Raw genomic sequence first — 20,765 nt, 5'->3', positions numbered from 1 at the left:
ATAAAAAGTTTGAACAGTACTGGTTTATAAGTACTAAATAATGATTAGCTGCATTTATTTATTTATTTATTTATTTAAGATATGGCATCCTGCTACATTGACCAGGCTGGAGTACTGTGGCTTTTCACAGCATGATCACTGTGAACTGCAGCCTCTAACTCCCAGGCTCAAGCGATCCTCTGGCTTCAGTCTCCCAGTTGGTTGAGACTACAGGCATTAATCACTGCTCCTGGCTAATTAGCTGCTATTATCACCACTGAAATTATTTAAAGTTATATTTTCAAATCTTGTGAATCACTACAGGCCTGTAAATAAAGAAAAAATATATTTTGGCCGGGTGCAGCAGCTCATGCCTGTAATCCCAGCACTTTGGGAGGCCGAGGTGGGCGCATCACGAGGTCAAGATTGAGACCATCCTGGCCAACACTGTGAAACCCTGTCTCTACTAAAAATACAAAAATTAGCCGGGCATAGTGGCACGTGCCTGTAGTCCCAGCTAGTTGGGAGGCTGAGGCAGGAGAATCGCTTGAACCCAGGAGGTGGAGGTTGCAGTGAGCCGAGATCGCACCACTGCGCTCCAGCCTGGCTAACAGAGCAAGACTCCGTCTCAAAAAATAATAATAAATAAAAAATCTAGTTTAAAACAGTCTGTAACCACTGAGTCTCCAACTTGGTGTAGAGACCTCAATGCTTTGGGAGTCACAAGTGTAATACATACAATCGAGGTGAGATCAGAGATCTCTGCCTCTCACTTTACCCCTTCAGAGACTCAAGAAAGAACTTTCCTGTCATGATAACTGCAGGTCTTGAAAGACCTATCTAACTTGGTGCAACTCAAAGAGCGACAGAGTAGAAGGCTTTCTTTCTTCTTTTTTAAAACTTTTTTTTTTTTTTTGAGATGGAGTCTCGCTCCATCATCCAGGCTGGAGTACAGTGGCATTATCTCAGCTCACTGCAACCTCTGTCTCCTGGGTTCAAGTGATTCTCCTGCCTCAGCCTCCTGAGTAGCTGGGATTACAGGCGCGCGCCACCATGCCTGGCTAATTTTTGTATTTTTAGTAGACATGGGGTTTCATTCACCATGTTGCTCAGGCTGGTCTTGAACTCTTGACCTCGTTATCTGCCCACCTCGGCCTCCGAAAGTGCCGGGGTTACAGGCTTGAGCCACTGCGCCCAGCCCTAAAACTCTTTTTTTAAAAATTCTGAGACAAGGTCTCACTCCGTCGCCCAGACTGGAGTGCAGTGGTGCAATTATGGCTCACTGCAGCCTCCCGCTCCAGGGCTCAAGCGATCCTCCCACCTCAGCCTCCCGGGCAGGTATGACTACAAGCATGTGCCACCATGCCCAGCTAATTTATTTTTATTTTTATTTTTGTAGAAACATGGTCTCACTGTGTTGGCCAGACTGGTCTCGAACTCCTGAACTCAAGCGATCCTCCCACCTTGGCCTCTCGAAGTAATACGATTACAGGCATAAGCCACTGTACATGGCCTTAAAACTCTCTTTTTTGAGCAATACTCTAGATAGGTGATTATTCATTTTCCACCATTTTAAAACCATATTTATTATAAAAAATGACATACAAGTCTGAGCATGGTGGCTCACGCTTGTAATCCCAGCACTTTGGGAGGCTAAGGCGGGCGGATCACCTGAGTTCAGGAGTTCGAGACCAGCCTGGCCAAAATGATGAAACCCCCATCTCTACCAAAAATACAAAAGTTAGCTGGGCGTGGTGGCATGCACCTGTAATCCCAGCTACTCAGGAGGCCGAGACAGGAGAATCGCTTGAACCCGGGAGGCGGAGGTTGCAGTGAGCCAAGATCGTGCCATTGCACTCCAGCCTGGGCAACAAACTGAGACTCAGTCTCAAGAACAAAACAAAACAAAACAAAAATGGCATACAAAAAGGAACATAAAACACAAAGGTATAAGTTAATATGTTTTCATAAAGCAAATATCTATGTGACTGCAGCCCAACTCAGGAATAGAACCACCCCACCAACCCCTAAAGCCCTCCACAGGGAGGAAGCCCTTCCCTCCAATAAAAATCCCTTCTCTCCCATAAAGGTAACTACTATTCTGTGTGCTTTTTTTTTTTTTTTTTTTTTTGAGACAGAGTCTCACACTGTCTCCCTGGCTGGAATGCAGTGGCATGATCTTGGCTCACTGCAACCTCCACCTCCTAGTTTCAAGCAATTCTCCTGCCTCAGCCTCCCATGAAGCTGGGATTACAGGTGCCCGCCACCCGCCACACATGCCCAGCTAATTTTTTGTATTTTTAGTACAGATGGGGTTTCACTATGTTGGCCAAGCTGGTCTCAAACTCCTGACCTCGTGATCCACCCACCTCGGCCTCCAAAAGTGCTGGGATTACAGGCATGAGCCACTGCACCTGGCCTATCCTGACTTTCATGGTATTTAATTTCTTATATTTCTTTATAGTCACACTACCCAAATATACATGACGAAATAATATGATTTTAGTGGTTTTGAACTTTATATAAATGGAAAACCATATAGTGTGTCAGGCTTTTTTTCCGCCCAATATGCCCCAGTGTATTTGTCCATTTAATTACTGAGGGTCTTTTTGGCTGTTTCCAGTTTGGATCTAATGTGAATAATGCTGCTATGAACATTCTTGAATTTGTACCTGATGCACAGGCATCTCTGTAGGGAACCTACCAAGGAGTAGAACTGAGAGTATAATATGTTTGACATGTAAGTACCATCATCTAAGCATTTAGTCAGAAGACTATCAAATCTTGTCAAAGACTGAACAGAGAGAACCAAATTTACTTCTTGATTGACAGAAATAAATTATGTACTAACCATATTATTATGTGGCATAAAATTAAAAATGAGAAACAATACAAACAATACACTCAAAAGAAGTTCAAAGGAGGCTGAATATGGTGGCTCATGCCTGTAATCTCAATGCTTTGAAAGGCCAAATTGGGAGGATCACTTGAGCCCAGAAGTTTGAGATAGCTATGCCAAGAATGGATTGAGTTCTTAAAGCTAAAGAGCCATTTTCCTTACTTGACAGCTACAACTAATTGAAACTAAAGCAGAAGATAAACCCAAATAGCACAGACTATCTGATACTGATGTCAGTTTCCTAGGGATCTGAAACAAATTGACTGGAAGAGAGGAGGGAGTGAATATAAAAGAACCAGACAATCTGCTGCTGTAACTGCCAACCTGGAAAATATTTCTAAGTCTCAAAATTGGGTTTCATTAAGAAAATGTTATGACTAGGACATCAAAATAATGTGCTTGACACCAAATTTTTTAAATAGCATGCATACTGGTAATTATGCACAGCTTCTACACCTCTCCAACATGTTTTCTGCCTGCTAACTAATGTACATTTCAGTGTGTCATGCATTACTTAGAGCACTTAGTAAATACGATCTCAATTAATTTTCATAATTCTATGAGAGATACTGCCATCCCACTTTATAAATGAGGAAATCAAGGTTTAAAGAGGTAAATTTGCCCAGTATTGTCCACAATCATACTGCCAGTGAGAGAGTGCATCAGAATTCACATCAAGATCCCTCTGATTGAATTCTAAACATCATAAACAGAAATGAGTTAACGTTACCTAAAAGATCACCAAGAGCAAATATGATGAAGAAACTGAGATTAGAATATCAAGACACAAATTGTTATAATCGGTATTCAAACCAGAAAATTATTTCCCTTCTGAAATAATTAACAAAACAGAAATAGAGACATAGAACCTCATAGGAGAGGCTCTGTGAGGTTCCCAATTTTAATAATACAGACTTTCATAAGGTTACTCATTTCTGCAGCAAAATTTAATCAGTTAAAGTAACTCTTGCTATAGAAGATGTTGTGCCTTTTCATAAAAACAGTTCCAGAAGCTATTTGTTCTAAAATTTAAGAAGGAGGCTGGGTGCGGTGGCTCATGCCTGTAATCCCAGCACTTTGGGAGGCCAAGGCGGGTGGATCACCTGAGGTCAGGAGTTTGAGACCAGCCTGGCCAACATGGTGAAACCCCATCTTTACTAAAAATACATTAAAAAAAAAAAATTAGCCGGGTATGGTAGCAGGTGCCTGTAATCCTAGCTACTTGGGAGGCTGAGGCAGGAGAATTGCTCGAACCCAGGAGGTGGAGGTTGCAGTGAGCCGAGATCACGCCATTGCACTCCAGCCTGGGCAACAGAGCGAGACTCTGTTTCAAAAAAAAAAAAAAAAAAGAAGGAAAAAAGCATTTAGAATTCAAGGATAGACTGAAAACAAAGTGAAAGGGACCAATTTCAAGAATATGGAAACAGATCTTTTTTAAAAAGCAACAGTACACATACCAAAACACCATTGGCATGTACTTAAGATTGTCACCTGGGCAGTTATAATGGGAGAAAATCTGGTAGATATGTTAGAAAGTGGGCTGACTAGGGAAATGATCAGTACAAACAACTCTCTAATACATCTTAGATTGAATAAACCACTCTGAGAATAAAAAAATAAAATTAGCAGCACCTAGCTGACACTCAGAGTTTTCCTATTACAGGGACATAACATATTATGAGCAGGGAAACACAATACATGTTTTCTATTATTTGCCATAAACTGCTTTGGCTTAGAGAAATAAAAGTTTACAAAATGAAAATCTAAAAATCTGTTTCGAGTAGAATATGTAATCAGAATACTGAGACTGTTCAGAGAGGCTGACCTCAAAGAGTGATGAAAAATAAACATTCAGTCACATAAGCAACATCAATTCAATACATTACTCCAAATAAGGCAATTTCTATGTGAGAGCAAAGCCCTAAGAGAAAGGAGGGAATGAGAAAAGCATATACAGATAGTGACTATAATTTTTCCTAGTTACGGGGGTGGGAGGCAGAGAGAAAGATTTTTCTGAAAATCAGGAAAAAAACAGTAAGACATAAAATATTAATTAAACTAATAACAACAAAAAGTTAAGTCTCATAATAATAACAAACACGGATTAAGAATACATCCTCAGATCTCAGGTGTTAAAAAAAAAAAAGAATACAAAGGCATGAGGTCTACTTTAGGGCACTGATTAACTCTACCATCGAGAGAGATGCCCTTGGGGAGTGGGCAGTTTGTCTCTACAAAGTAGACCTCAGGAAAATTTCTCTGGCATCTGGCAGTGATGCCTCTCTCCTCATTAGAACAGACAGTAGCAAAAGAAATCAAAGGGGCAGGCAGCAGTCCAGAGAAGGCTATCTCTCACTCTATGCCCACCAAGTGATGGCAGTTCTCCATGTCCTTTCACCCTTCATCTTTCCACCACGCATACAAGTTAATCAAGTGACAGAGTTCATGGATATGTATGAAACAGATTTAGAGATACATTATTTCTTAATTTGGAAAGCATCTTTAGCAGAACACAAAAAGTTTCAATGTATCCATTAAGTTTATATGGTAAACTTTAAGTAACTAAAATTTGCAGAGAACACTAAATGTGGAGTTTTGCCTAAACCAAGCTCATGTCTGAATCCCTGAAGAGGAAAATATTGCTGAAGCTTTTTTTAGCAAGTTTTACTGAAGTGACTTCCTAATTCTAGATTATATGTGGTAAAGATCTTTTAATAGAGAATATTTACTTTATAGTTCTGAAATTATGCAAAACATTATTTAAATCTCTGTTCAAAGTCCAATTTCTTTGTCTGGAATTTAAAGTTTTTCTTAGAAAAGAGAAGTTTTTCTTTAAAAAGTCTGTTTTACCATAAAAGGAAAACAAATTGAAATGTGTTTCAATTCATTTATTTTCTACAACTTTTAAATGGAAAGAGCCAACAACCAAATTGTTCTCTTACAGATTCATACACATAAACTGAAAAATCTGTCAACATATTAAAGACAGACAAGGAAAACCTTATGGAAATAAATGATTTGCTTTCTAATTTTTAAAACACAAGGTGAATTATACTATAGAAGCACTAATAAATAACGAAGGCTAGGTATTTAACATTTGCTTTTTAAAAGACTGGAAACAAGAAATATGAAGCAGCACTGCACACAAATATTTACTTCATATTCAAAATTATAAATCAGTTCAAGATACCTATCAATGAAAATAATGGCAAAAAACCTTGTGTGCACTTGTTAATACGTAATCCAAAATTGTTTTAAAAGTGCTTGAGTATAAATTTACTTAAGATATTTGCTGAATTTGTCTTGCTTATAATGTTAAAAATACTTATTAAACACAACAATTTTTACAATGGCAGCATGTCATAAAATGATAAAATGTCCCTTCTGACAAGTCAAACCAGAGTCAACCCTCACTTTCCCAACTCTGGTTACCCAAATTTAAGGAAACGAACAGATTTGGAAAGTTTTGAAATACCTCTGGAATCACCAATAACCAAATTCTTACTACTTGCTACCTGAAACTCAGAAACCAAACAGATTTTAATAGTAGGCCTCTCCTTAGCTACCTGAACTCATAGCCCAAACTTTCTCTGTTTGCACTCAGATTCAGATGTCTGGGAATACTTATTTTCTTTTGTTTTGTTGTTGTTTTTGTTTTCTGAGACAGGTCTTGCTCTGTAGCCCAGGCTGGAGTGCAATGGTGTGATCATGGTTCACTGCAGCCTCGACCTCATGGGTTTAAGCGATCCTCCTGCTTCAGACTCCTGAGTAGCTGGGACACAGGCATGTTATCACCATGGCCAGCTAATTTTTTGTAGAGATGGGGTCTCACTATGTTGCCCAGGCTGGCTGTAAATTCCTGGCTCAAGCAATCCTCCCACCTTGGCCTCCTGAAGTGCTGAGATTACAGGTATGAGCCACTGTGCCTGGTTTTTTTCACTGTTCTTTGGTCCACCCTTTGTACACAAAAATGGGATTTTATATTTTGATTTTTTTCTTGTATGTAGGTACTACCTGTTTAGTATTTTCTCATGCTATTACACAGTCCTCATAAACATCATTTTAATAACTTTCTAACATTCCCACTGAAGGGATTTGGTGTAATTTATATAAATTCTGTGCTATCTCTGCATGTTTATTTGGTCCATTTTCCCCCCAAACTATGATGCAACAAAAATCTTCAAACACCTTTTGTATATTTAAAGCAAACTTTATTCTGTGTTACAAATATAGCTAAGTATTTTATACTATTTTAAGTGAAATGTTCAATAATAAAATAGACATTAAAAAGTAAAAAGCTTTTTTTTTTTTTTTTGAGACAGAGTTTCGCTCTTGTTGCCCAGACTGGAGTGCAATGGCACAATCTCGGCTCACTGCAACCTCTATCTCCCAGGTTCAAGTGATTCTCCTGCCTCAGCCTCCCAAGTAGCTGAGACTACAGGCGCCTACCACCACGCCTGGCTAATTTTGTATTTTTAGTAGAGATGTGGTTTCAACATGTTGGTCAGGCTGGTCTTGAACTCCTGACCTCAAGTGATCCACCAGTCTCGGCTTCCCAAAGTGTTGGGATTACAGGCGTGAGCCACCTCACTGGCTTTTTTTTTTTTTTCTTTTTCCCCAAAGAGACAGAGTCTCAGTATGTTGCCTTAGGCTCGAGTGATTTTCCCACCTCAGCCTCCTGAGTAGCTGGGACTACTGGCAAAAAGTTGTTTTGTTTTAAGTAAGCCAGTAATAATAACAAAATAAAACAAGGATTTTTGCAAATTGTAACTGAGTAGACATTCTTTTGATAATTATCTGCTCTCATTAGGGTTCAAAATATAAATCTTAAAAGTTCAAAATAAAAATCTTTCTTCTAAAGATTTGTATTTTATTTTATTTTTTAGAGACAGGGATTTGCTCTGTTGCCTAAGTTAGAGTGCAGTGGCACAACTATAGCTCACTGGAGCCTTGAACTCCTGGGCTCAGGGGGTCCTCCCACCTTAGCTTCTTGAGTACCTAGGGCTACATACATGTGCCATCACTCCCGGATAATTTTTTTGTTGTTGCTGTTGCTGAGACAGTCTCGCTCTGTTGCCCAGGCCGGAGTGCAGTGGTGTGATCTTGGCTCGCTGCAACCTCCGTCTCCCAGGTTCAAGTGATTCTCCTGCTTCAGCCTTCTGAGTAGCTGGGATTACAGGCATGCATCACCACGCCCCAGCTAATTTTGTGTATTTTTAGTAGAGATGGGGTTTCACCATGTTGGCCAGGTTGGTCTCAAACTCCTGACCTCAAGTGATCAGCCCGCCTCAGCCTTCCAAAGTACTGGGATTATAGGCATAAGCCACAGCTCCCAGCCTCTCCTGGATAATTTTTTAAAGTTTTTTATAGGAATGGGTCTCACTATGTTGCCCAAGCTGGTCTTGATCTCCTGGCCTCAAGGGATCCTCCTGCCTAGGCCCACGAAAGAGCAGGATTACAGACGTGAGCCATAGCACCTGGCCTAAAGATTTGCATTTTAGATTAGATATTCTTTTAGTTGGTATCAGTGGACACCAATTATTTTGCCCCAGGTCCCTGTGCCAATTTCCCATAAAAATGAGATTTAGTAATCAGAAGGTAACAAAAAGATGTACTAATCTTTGCTTTATAAATATTGTTTTATTTATTTATTTTTTTACTTTTTAATTTTTTTTTGAGACAGAGTCTCACTCTGTCGCCTAGGCTGGAGTGCAGTGGCACGGCCTCGGCTCACTGCAACCTCCGCCTCCCAGGTTCAAGCAATTCTCCTGCCTCAGCCTCCCAAGTAGCTGGGATTATAGGCACGTGCTACCACCCCTGGCTAATTTTTTTATTATTAGTAGAGATGGGGTTTCACCATGTTGGCCAGGTTCATCTCAAACTCCTGACCTCAGGTGATCCGCCCACCTCGGCCTCCCAAAGTGCTGGGATTACAGGCGTGAGCCACCATGCCCGGCCAAATATTGTTTTAAAAGGACAAAGAAATATGTCACATTTATTAAATAAATTGTCTCTAAGTAATACTCAACTTATACTTAATATTATAGTATCGAAACTGCAAAAACAGAAGCTCTGTGAAAACTATTAAATGAAATTCTCAGTTTCTTTGAAGGATCTCTAAGGAGTATAACATTTGATTTGTTGAATTTGTGTCTGTTTTAATTACCAGGCATGACCCATAGAACCCCCAAGCGCTCCTGAGGTAGTGGGGCAGGGTAGCGGGGGGCACATATGCATGAATATCCACAAAATGAAATTATGAGCATAAAAACTTGGGAAACCACATTTCCAAGAAAGGAGAGCAGAATGAGAAGAATGCCTGAGAAAGTATTTGCTTGATGGGAAAAACCGTAGACATTATCAACAAATCTTTACCACATACAATGACCTTTACTTAACAAAACCAAGAAAATATCATAACCTTGCAATTGTTACAGATTTAAGCAGCTTTTGGGACTTTCAAGTAAAAAGGAATTAATGACATCTTTGTTCAGAATTCAGCAGAGGTCTAAATCACTTCAAAAGCCAATTTATCGTTTTGTTTGTTTGTTTGTCTGTCTTTGGAGATACAGTCTTGCTCTTGTCATCCAGGCTGGAGTGCAGTAGCACGACCTCGGCTCACTGCAACCTCCACCTCCTGGGTTCAAGCAATTCTCCTGCCTCAGCCTCCCAAGAAGCTGGGATTGTAGGCGCCTGCCACCACACCTAGCTAATTTTTGTATTTTTAGTAGAGACGGTATTTCACCATGTTGGTCAGGCTGGTCTCAAACTCCTGACCTCAGGTGATCCACCCACTTCGGCCTCCCCAAAGTGCTAGGATTACAGGTGTGAGCCACCGTGCCCAGCCAAGCCAATCCATCTTTAAAATATATATATTTTTTGAGACAGAGTCTTGCTCTGTTGCCCAGCCTGGAGTGCAATGGTGCGATCTCGGCTCACTGCAACATCTGCCTACCAGGTTCAAGCGATTCTCCCACCTCAGCCTCCCACGTAGCTGTGATTATAGGCGTGCACCACCACACCTGGCCTCTTTAAAATATTCTTAAAGATAGCCTTTTACAACTTCCCATGGATAGGCAGTGGAGGTCAGATTGTAGGACAATCTACTGCTACTACCTCTCTAAAAAGCTCCTGCTACTCTGAGGGCCATCTTCAGAATGGAGTGCCCAAACTAAATAATTATTTTTCTGGCTTCATTTTCTCTAAGAAATTTATTTAAGAACCTCAAATTTAACAAGCTTGAAAGTTTCCCTCTTTTTTATGGTAGCTATTATGAAATGCTCAGCTCCATCTGTGAAGGCAAATGCAACAGAAATACTTTTCTCAAAAGACAAATAGTTATGAAAAGGTTTGCTGCTGTCTAAAGATGCCCCTTTAAGCACTTCTGCTATAACAAACACATTGAGATCCTCATTTTACCTCTCACTTTTAAGTTTTAGCCCCTGACTTCATTAAAATCAATGTGAAAAATACTCTGTACTCACTCTGGCATTCTATGAATTGATGAATAAAAGTGCAGTCCCCGCCACTCTTTGAAAGCAAGTGCTCTAATAAAGAAAGAAACACCTTTAAGGATATAGTTTGTTGCTGTCTTTGAAAACCAACAGCAAAGGTAGGAAAACTGAAAAGTATTAACACGGGTACTAAGTAAGACTAATAAAGGCTTAATATATTTTGATACTAAAGCAGAAATATTTTGGAGTTAAATGACTGAAAATTATTATTAATTTGTACACTGAATGGTTAGCTTTTAAAGGTGTAGTTTTTATCCAAAGAGCTCAAGAAAATCACATAAATATATTGCTTTAAAATGGTTCTTCCACTTTAATGGTTCTTCTACCTTTTGTCCACTAGAACTCAACAAATACCCTTAAATAATTTAAGTTTGTCATTATTAAATTAAATTAATTTTCAAGTGATTGTTCTATCATACTCCCTCTTCAAAGCTATTCATCTTAGTTAAGAGGCAAAAGGTAAATACTTTAAGAATATCATAAAGTAATACCATAAAATTTTTAAGAAATTGATGTAATAAGTTTTACATATTCATTTCATAATCTTCCTGTACCTCATACAGTATTAAAACATTAAATTGTTTATCTCTGCCCAAATGACCAAAATCAGTGCCTATTCATTTCAAAGTAAGAGCTTGGTAAATGGTTTTGCTCAAGTCAAACAGAATTTATTTTTCATTTAAAGAAATGAATGGAGACAATAAAAATGTAACATAGTGGTTAAATAAAAGTTTCAGTTCTTTTCTTACAATAATCTTTATTGTGATTTAAAGAGTTACTTCTGAATCTGGATAATGTCCTTTAATGTGTATTTATATCTTTCAAAATGACCAAATCGATTTTGGAAGTTGAAGTGTTAAAAACATATTCTGACATAATGACTACTTGGAAAGTGTGAAAGCATTAGAATCTGTCAAAGGGGACACATGAGTTGGCACCATTCTCTCTATAAAAACCTCCTTCCCCTCTCGTCCACCTCAGGCCACGTTACTCCTCAATCGTCTCAACTTTGCATGAGAGGCAGACACTACCGACTTAGATCATGCCTTACCTCTCTTTACATCCTTCCTGTTGGCTACCTTCTTTAATTCTATACTAAAATTTATCATTATGCTTTAATAAGTTACATGGTGTGCAGAGCCTCTCATCTATCATCAACATCAGTGTAAGACAAAAACATGGAGGAAAAAGGTTGATAAAACTTGTGTTCTGGAGAGACCAATGCACTACATACCTAGAATACTATATAGTGATACAATATAGCCTCAAAAAGAAAAAAATACTAACAGCAACAGAAATTTGAAATTAAAAAAAAATCTAATAAATAAGAATTTGACAACTGGATCCAGGAAAAGCAAAACGGGAGCCCTCAGTATAATAGTAATTGCCAAGATAAAAAGTTGTTTTTCATAAATCCTATTTTAGCTATGGTAACACTTTAAAAACTCTAACTACATCATCATGTTATATATATATAAACTCATTTGGAATGATATTTTAACTAAAGGACTTTACAAAACATATTTGAAACATATTTCAGACTAATATCAAAGAACTTAAGATGACATTTATTAAAGAGGGACATCCCACCATTACTTACAAAGCTAACAATCACACTTTTATCTGAACTCTACATTAAAATATTTACTAAACTGGTTTAGATAAAATCCGATATTAATATAAAAAGATAGAGAACCACTCTACTTAAAATACATTTTATTTATATAAATGAGTTTCCTATGGATTTTTATTTATATACCTGTGTTATCTAATACTATAGCCATTAGCTACTGTAGTTACTAAACCCTTCAAATGTGGCTAGCTCTAATTGAGATGTCCTAAGCATAAAACAAATGTACAATGATTTCAATGAATTAGTAAGAAAACAGTGATATGAAATATTTTATGAATAATTTATTAATCATTTTAATATTTATTAATATTGAAATATTTTGGATGCTGTAGGCAAAATAGATCATTAGAATTTGTTTTGTTTATATATATTATATATATATATGTAATAGAGATGGGATCTTGCTATGTTGTCTAGGATCAAGTGCAGTAGTTATTCACAGGTGTGACTGTAGTGCACTACAACCTCAAACTCCTGGCCTCAAGGGATCCTCCTACCTTAGCCTCCCAAGTAACTGGGACAACAGGCATGTACCACTGCACCCAGCTTTTTATATTTTTAATGTGTGTGGTGGTTAATACTGAGTGTCAACTTGAATGGATTAAAGGATACAAAGTATTAATCCTGGGTGTGTCTGTGAGGTTGTTGCCAAAGGAGATTAACATTTGAGTCAGTAGGCTGGGAAAGGCAGACCTACCCTTAATCTGGGCGGGCACAACCTAATCAGCTGCCAGTGCAGCTAGAATATAAGCAGTCAGAAAAATGTGAAAAGAGAGACTGGTCTAGCCTCCCAGCCTACATCTTTCTCCTGTGCTGGATGCTTCCTGTCCTCGAACATCAGACTCCAAGTTCTTCAGTTTTGGAACTCAGACTGGCTCTCCTTGCTCCTCAGCTTGCAGATGGCCTATGTGGGACCTTGTGATTGTGTGAGTTAATACTTAATAAACTCCCCTTTATATATATATATTATATATATATTATATATAATACACATATATAATATATATTATATATAATACACATATATAATATATATTATATATAATACACACATATTATATATTATATATAATACACACATATATAATATATATAATATATATTTTATATATAATACACATATATATATTATATATATATATATTCCATTAGTTCTGTCCCTCTAGAGAACCCTGACTAATACAATGTGGCTGCCAGAATTTTTTTAAATTAAGAGACAGGGTCTTACTGTGTTGTCCAGGCTGGAGTACAGTGGCACAATCATAGTTTATTGCAACCTTGAATTCCTGGGCTCAAGGGATCCTCCCTCCTCAGCCTCCCAACTACCTAGGACCACAGGTGTGTACTACCACACTTGGCTAATTTTTAAATTTTGTGTAGAGACAGAGGTCTCACTATGTTGCCCAGGCTGGTCTCAAACTAATGGCCTCAAGCAGTCTTCCCTGCTTAGCCTCCCAAAGTGCTGGGATTACAGGCACATGCCACTACACCTCACTAATTAAAAAAAAAAAATTTTTTTTTCTTTTTAGAGATGGGGTCTCACTATGTTGCCCAGGCTGGTTTCGAGCTTCTGGGCTCAAACAATCCTCCCTTGCTGGGATTACAGGAGCAAGCTACTTTGCCCAGCAGAAAATTTAAAATTATGTATGTGGCTCTCATTATGTTTATTTTTTATTTTTTTGAGATGGGGTCTCACTCTGTCACCCAGGCTGAGTACAGTGGTGTGATCATGACTCACTGCAGCCTTGACCTCCTGGGATCAAGTGATTCTCCCATCTAGCCTCCTGAGGAGCTGGGTCTACAGGTGCACACCACTATGCCCAGCTAATTTTTAATTTTTTTATAGAGATGGGGTCTCACTATGTTGCTCGGGCTGGTCTTGAACTCCTGGACACAAGCAATCCTTCCACCTTGGCCTCCCAAAGTGCTGGGATTATAGGTGTGAGCCACCACACCCAGCCTTATGTTTATTTCAGACAACACTGTCCTTTACTCTCTAAGATACATTCAGCTTATGCTTATTAGATAAGACACACAAAAAATTTACAGTACAAAACCTGTGCTTTTAGTAGCTACATTATATTTAATTTTTAAAATGGGATTCACTGAAAGTATTAGTATTACTAATTTTAACATCTTCAGATATTTAAAAATATCCTCTTACAACTATATTTGGCTCTCTCTCTACTATTTAAAGAATAACTTAGTTAAAATTATATAATATGGGTATGGACATTGGTAATACTGGGATACTTGAAAATTGGTTCATTATTATATTACAAGTGATTTGGAATGGAATTAAGTGACCCATCTTATTCCAAAGTCCACCCTTAACTAAGTTTTCGTGTACATCTAGAAATTTATTGCTTAGTTTCTTTTAAAATATTCTATTAGTCACTATCATACCGTAACTCAATATATCACCACCAAAAAAGCAAGCACACAAATAAGGAAAAAATAATTATGGCAAGGAGTTACCTTTAAGTATCTAAAATATTTATTCTTAAAATCAAGGAGTCTTTAACAATTATATTAATACAATATGAAAACAGTCTACTATTATTTTCATCTGAACCAACTGGAACTGGAAAAAAATGAATCAGTAATTTTACAACTCTAAATAGTATAAAGACGGTTCCATGTACATAAAACGATTCTCTTAACTGAAGGAATGAATAGCAGGTTCCCAGCTTGGGTTAATACTAACATTATTAATAAATATAAAATCAAGAGGGTGATGACTGATTGACTGTTTTGTTTTGTTTTGTTTTTTGAGACAAGAGTCTCACTCTGTTGCCCAGGTTGGGGTGCAGTGGCACGATCTGGGCTCATTGCAACCTCTGCCTCCCAGGTTCAAGTGATCCTCCTGCCTCAGCCTCCTAGAGTAGCTGGGATTACAGTAGCGTGCCACCACGCCCAGCTAATTTTTGTATTTTTTGTAGAGACAGGGTTTCACAAAGTTGTCCAGACCTTGGTGGTCTTCAACTACTGACCTCAAGTGATCCACCCGCCTTGGCCTCCCAAAGTGCTGGGATTACAGGTGTGAGCCACTGCCCTGGACATGATTTTTTTTTTTTTTTTGAGACAGGGTCTCACTCCCATCGCCTGCAGTGGCATGATCTCAGTTCACTGCAGCCTCGACCTCCTGGGCTCAAGTGATCCTCCCACCTCAGCCTCCTGAGTAGCTGGGATTACAGGTGTGTGGCCACCATGCGTGGCTAATTTTTGTATTTTTTGTAGAGATAAAGTTTCACCATGATGCTCAGGCTGGTCTGAAACTCCTGAGCTCAAGCGATCTGCTTGATCGCAATGAATATAAACTACACCTTTAAAAATTCTCAAATTTAAATTCCATCAAATTGGAATTTTAAAAAGTCAATGCATTTTACAAAACATACGTAGAATAGTCAAACAGCAATGATCAATGAACATTTTTCTTGAGAGTTTAAAAATTCATTACATATGCAAATAAGGTTTTGACCTTGCAGCTAACATACACACAATTACCTGAGCCTATACTGCCAGCTCTTGATTAAAACCTGACCAAACAAAACCAAACAAAAAAAGAACCAAAAAACCCACCTCCTAACTCTACCAGTTTGATTGCTGCCCAAGAACTATTATGATATCCCTTGATACATGGAAAAAATATTTTGTCTTTTCTTTTCTTTTTTTTTTTTTTTTAAAGACAGGGCCTCGCTCCGTCACCCGGGCTGGAGTGCAGTGGCACAATTATGGCTCACTGCAGCCTCAACCTCCTGGGCTCAGCTGACCCTCCCACCTCAGCCTCCCAGGTAGTTGGGACTACAGGCGCACACCACAATGCCTGGCTAAGGGAAAAAATATTTAATAAGTTCTGGGTATCAACTCTGATATCTTCCACTAACTTCTGTAGAAAACTGAGATGAAAGGCACACAGATTGGTAAACACAGAAAAGAGTTTAATTTCTACTGTACTCCAAGCACCGAGTGCAGGGTCTGGCACATAGTTGGTGCTCAATTAATGTTAGATGGAAGGGGAGAGACGGAGAATGACTAGGGATCTTCAAGACTGAAGGATAATAGAGGTCACTGGGTAAAAAGTACCCCATGTAGTGACAGGAAAACCAATAGTGGCTATATGTTTTTGGCAAGAGAGAACCCACGCTGTCCAGAAAGAAGGGTCACAGAACCAACAACTAATAAAAGATTTTTCTGATGGCAGAAAAAACTGACCCTGTTCTCTCTGATCAGTGAAACAGATGGATAAACAAAGTAGTTTCTACGATATGTCCAAGGGCTCAATAAGCTGTTAAATAAACTCGAACGTTTTAAATGGGGGTCAAGTATCACTGGAGGCAGAACTTGATGAAACAAAATGGTAGTACAGCTCTTCGAAAAACAGAGTGGGGAAAAAGATCTATATTATATATTGCTAAAGGTGAACTTAATAATTTTCTTATTTGAGTAATTGAAATTTCCATATAACAAGGGATATCTAAGAATTGATCACAGCATCAACTCTTACAAAATAAAGGAAAGCTTGATTTTTAAATGATGGGGTTCAATGATCTGTGAGAGCATGCTTTTCATTCCAAACACTTAAAACCCTGAACTCCTTATCCTGCTTAAATACTAAAATGATATCATAAAAAGTATATATATATTTAAGTTTTTTACACTACCTTTTTCTGTGCTCCCATTTATTTTAGGTAAGAAGTCATCAACTTGTATCCCTAGGATTAAGACAGTATATCATTGCCTGATCAAAGAAGTATTACTTTAAATGTGGTCTCAAGTGTAACCATGGCATTCTGCATTCCTAAGATTAAGATTGTATAGAACACTTTAAAAGGGATCCTGCTGTTCATGTACTTTTCTTATTTAAATATCCCGAGGTAGAAGATCTCAGAGCAGAAATTTCACTCATCTCAAGGAAAACAATGGTGCCCACTGGTGGCAATCAAGCATATTTTTAAAGAAAATTTTCTAAAAGAATATAGATACTTTATACCTAATACATAAAACATCCCTTAAAAAATGCAGTGTGAGACAGTAAACAAGGTCAAAAGTTTAAGGATAAAATTCAGGTTTAAGTAAGAAATATGGATGCCACCTACCTAAGCTGCTGCATTCTTTAAGAGTTTTCTCCTGAAGATGTTCTAACCGTACTGTAAATAAAAGTCCAAAAAAAAAAAAAGATATTTCACAGATAAAAAGAAAAAAAATAAAATAAAATCAATTTCTGGATTAGCTACTTACCTTGTAAAGCTGTTAGCCTTTCATTGGTGAAATCATTATCAGCTTGCAAAGCTTCTATTTTTGCCTGGAGCTCCTGTTCTTTTTCTTCCATTTCATCTATTTTATGTTGTAATTCTTTTTTCTCAGCCTGTCCTTTCTGTTGGATTTCCTCTTGTTTTCCCTCTGCTACCTAGAGAAATAAGAAAATTCAGTTATTTAACAAACCTAACTTTGTTTTAAGAGCGAGCCCCAGGAATGCCTTTATTCACTTAAACTTCTAAGAAAAGTTTGTTCTGTAGAAAAGAAATGTTCTACAGAACATTATCTGTAAACCTGACATTTCTTTCTTTCTTTTTTTTTTTTTGAGATGGAGTTTCACTCTTGTTGCCTAGGCAACCTCTGCCTCCCGGGTTCGAGTGATTCTCCTGCCTCAGCCTCCCAAGTAGCTGGGATTACAGGCATGCGCCACCACACCCAGCTAATTTTGTATTTTTAGAAGAGACGGGGTTTCTCCATGTTGGTCAGGTTGGTCTTGAACGCCTGACCTCAGATGATCAGCCCACCTTGGCCTCCCAAAGTGCTGGGATTACAGGCATGAGCCACTGCGCCCGGCTAACCTGACATTTCTAAACCAGTAAAGATGATAAAGACAAAGGCTTGATGTCAAAAATTATCTGCATTGGGTTATTCCTCCATAACACCCAGGAGAGAGAAACTTGGAGGAAGCAAGTAGGCTCAGTACACACAGAGGTAAAGGGTCAATGTGGAAAAAAAAAATCATATTTTTAAAGAGGGAAGTAAGATTTTTCCCTAAAATTACTATCATTTCAATTTTGAAGTTCTATCATGTTAACATTCTGAAATTTTAAACAAAATTATTTAGTAAAGAGATGACAGTACAATCACTATTCAAAAAGACCTCTCTGCCTATAGTTTGGATGTTCGTCCCCAAGCCTCAATGTTGAAATTTGATCCTCAATGTTGGAGATGGGGTCTAATGAGAGGTGTTTGGGTTATGGGAGCAGATCCCTCATGAATGGCTTGGTGCTGTCCTCATGGTAATGAGTGAATTCTCACTCTATTAGTCCTATGAAAGCTGGTTTTTAAAAAGAGCCTGGCACCTCTCCCAGACCCTCTCTCACCATGGAACACGTACCAGCTCCACTTTGCCTTCTGCCATCAGTGGAAGCAGCCTGAAGCTTCAGCCTGCAGAACTGTGAGCCAAATAAACCTCTTATCTTTATAAATTACCCAGGCTCAGCTATTCCTTTATAGCAACAAAAATGGACAACGACAATCTCCTTTTAACAAGACCAACTTTGAAAACTATCATAGGTTAACCAATGGAGGTATGCTCTGGTCTTCTCTAACAAACACATATCTTCTAGGCACTCAATCCATAGTCTGAATTAAACCAAGATGGACCTTCACAAACAGTTATAAGACTTTTTTTTCCTCAGTTATAAGATTCTAAAGGACCAACTAGACATTACCCTATCATTACCCTATGATCTGATCTGTCCTTATCCTAGATGTCTCATAGATAGAGGGAATGGCAGCTAAAGCAGAGTTAACAGCATCCCTGAAAGCTAAAAGGGAGATCATTCCCAGATTCTCTCTGGGCTTGTTCCAGCACAGCACTAAATAGCTGGGCCCTGCCTTTTAGATGGCCTAATGATAAGCAGTTTTAGGTTTTAAAACATCTGAATATCATGGGTTTTGCTGATTCTCATCTACTTCCTGTTATATATTTTAAAAATGTCTATTGTGAAGCACTGACTACATATTCATCCAGAGGAACTATGTCAGCATTTACAGGCTTTCAATTATCTATAGTAATGGAGGTTGGGCTAAATGGAATACAGACACCTTATTTTCACTATAAATTTCAACTGTTACCAAATTTTTACATCAATAACTATTCAGCAATACCTAAAATCTTTTTTTATAGAAATCTTATTTAATATGTAGTACCACCTACATCCTGCTTTCATACTTTCAGCATAATTTAACACATTCAAGGAGACTATGCAAATCAATTCAAAATATCTATCTATACCAGTGGTTTTCAAACTGAATTTTTTTTTTTTTTGGTGAGATAAAGTCTTGCTCTGTCGCCAGGCTGGAGTGCAGTGGTGCAATCTTGGCTCACTGCAACCTCTGCCTCCTGGGTTCAAGTGATTCTTCTGCCTTAGACTCCCAAGGAGCTGGGACTACAGGCGTGTGTCACCACACCCAGCTAATTTTTGTATTTTTAGTAGAGACGGGGTTTCACCATGTTGGCCAGGATGGTCTCAATCTCTTGACCTCATGATCTGCCCGCCTCGGCCTCCCAAAGTGCTGGGATTACAGGCGTGAGCCACTGCGCCTGGCCCAAACTGTTTTTTGTTTGTTTGTTTGTTTTTCCTTTGAGATGGAGTATCGCTCTGTCGCCCAGGCTGGAGTGCAGTGACGTGATCTCAGCTCGCTGCAACCTCCGTCTCCTGGGTTCAAGCAATTCTCCTACCTCAGCCTCCTGAGAAGCTGGGATTACAGGCGCCCGCCACCCCACGCCCAGCTAAAGCAATACCTAAAATCTTAAGCTATCTAGTGTGTTAGGGATTATTAGGCAGAGTAAATACATACCTTTAATTTATCAGATAAATCTTTAATCTCATTAACTGCTCCATTATATTTGTTGGCTAATTCTCTTAATTCTTCCTGAGTCCTTTCATTCATTTCTTTCAGATGGGTACATTCATCTTCAGTATTACTCAGACTTCGCTGCGATTCAAGTTTACAGGCAATTTAATTAGAATAAGTGTATATTTGTTATTTAGAATTCCTTCTAAATGAAATTTATAAAAAGTATAATTCTATGGACTATTCTAAATCAACATCTGCCCTGGACTTTAAATAAAGCTGGATCAAATAACATAAGAATTTCAATTTACACTAAAACAGAAAACATAACTAAGAATTAACAAAAACAACAAAAAAATAAAAGTGGAGGTAGAGCAGGGGCAGGAAAAGGATGCTGCCTTTATACAATTACATTTTTGAAAGGCCAATGGGTATGACTTTTAGCTGTGAAAATATTTTAAGCCTATCAATCCTTGAAAGCAAGTTTAATAATATCCAGCAATTAATTTAATAAAAAATTAAAAGACACTTAGTAACTTTCTTTATATATCAAATTAATCACACAACAGTGAATCAGGCACTATGGGATGAGGTAGCAATACAAACTATACCTGTAGTAAGGAAAGGTATGTTTACCATTTAGTTTCTGATGAGCATTTTAACTAATTCTAGTAATACATTATTTATGTGGTAATTTTGCAGTGGTTCAAAGAAAAGATCTATATTATGAATTAGAATTTTTTTCCCCAAAGCAATAAAAATTGCATTTTGATTGCTCCTCCAAGACCTAGAAAGGACCTTGGAGATGATTTCACCTTTGAACTTCCTAAATATATGACACAGCTAGTTTTCCTCTCTGCAGAGTGAATTTAAAAAGAACAAGTAGTGTAGACTCTTG

At 38.1% G+C, this 20,765-nt stretch overlaps 1 protein-coding gene across 42 annotated transcripts in view; it reads right to left on the bottom strand.

Moving 5' to 3' along the window:
- The window catches only part of SLMAP (sarcolemma associated protein), a 175,287-nt gene that overhangs the window by 47,109 nt on the left and 107,413 nt on the right, over nt 1-20,765 (bottom strand). For 8 of the 42 annotated variants that reach the window (XM_008964035.4, XM_055110978.2, XM_034956725.3 and 5 more), the window contains 5 exons: nt 19,871-20,008; nt 17,267-17,435; nt 17,125-17,175; nt 16,690-16,740; nt 10,363-10,425 (listed from right to left, as the gene is read on the bottom strand). In XM_008964035.4, the coding sequence (XP_008962283.1) occupies nt 10,363-10,425; nt 16,690-16,740; nt 17,125-17,175; nt 17,267-17,435; nt 19,871-20,008 (472 nt within the window). The remainder of the gene's footprint in view (nt 1-10,362; nt 10,426-16,689; nt 16,741-17,124; nt 17,176-17,266; nt 17,436-19,870; nt 20,009-20,765) is intronic. The other 34 variants (XM_063602466.1, XM_063602474.1, XM_063602467.1 and 31 more) reach the window with 7 other exon arrangements.

The sequence above is a fragment of the Pan paniscus genome, chromosome 2, assembly GCF_029289425.2.
Source record: "Pan paniscus chromosome 2, NHGRI_mPanPan1-v2.0_pri, whole genome shotgun sequence".
Classification (NCBI taxonomy): domain Eukaryota; kingdom Metazoa; phylum Chordata; class Mammalia; order Primates; family Hominidae; genus Pan; species Pan paniscus.
Note: the sequence above shows the minus strand (reverse complement) of the source record. Positions and strands in the feature narration are given on the sequence as shown.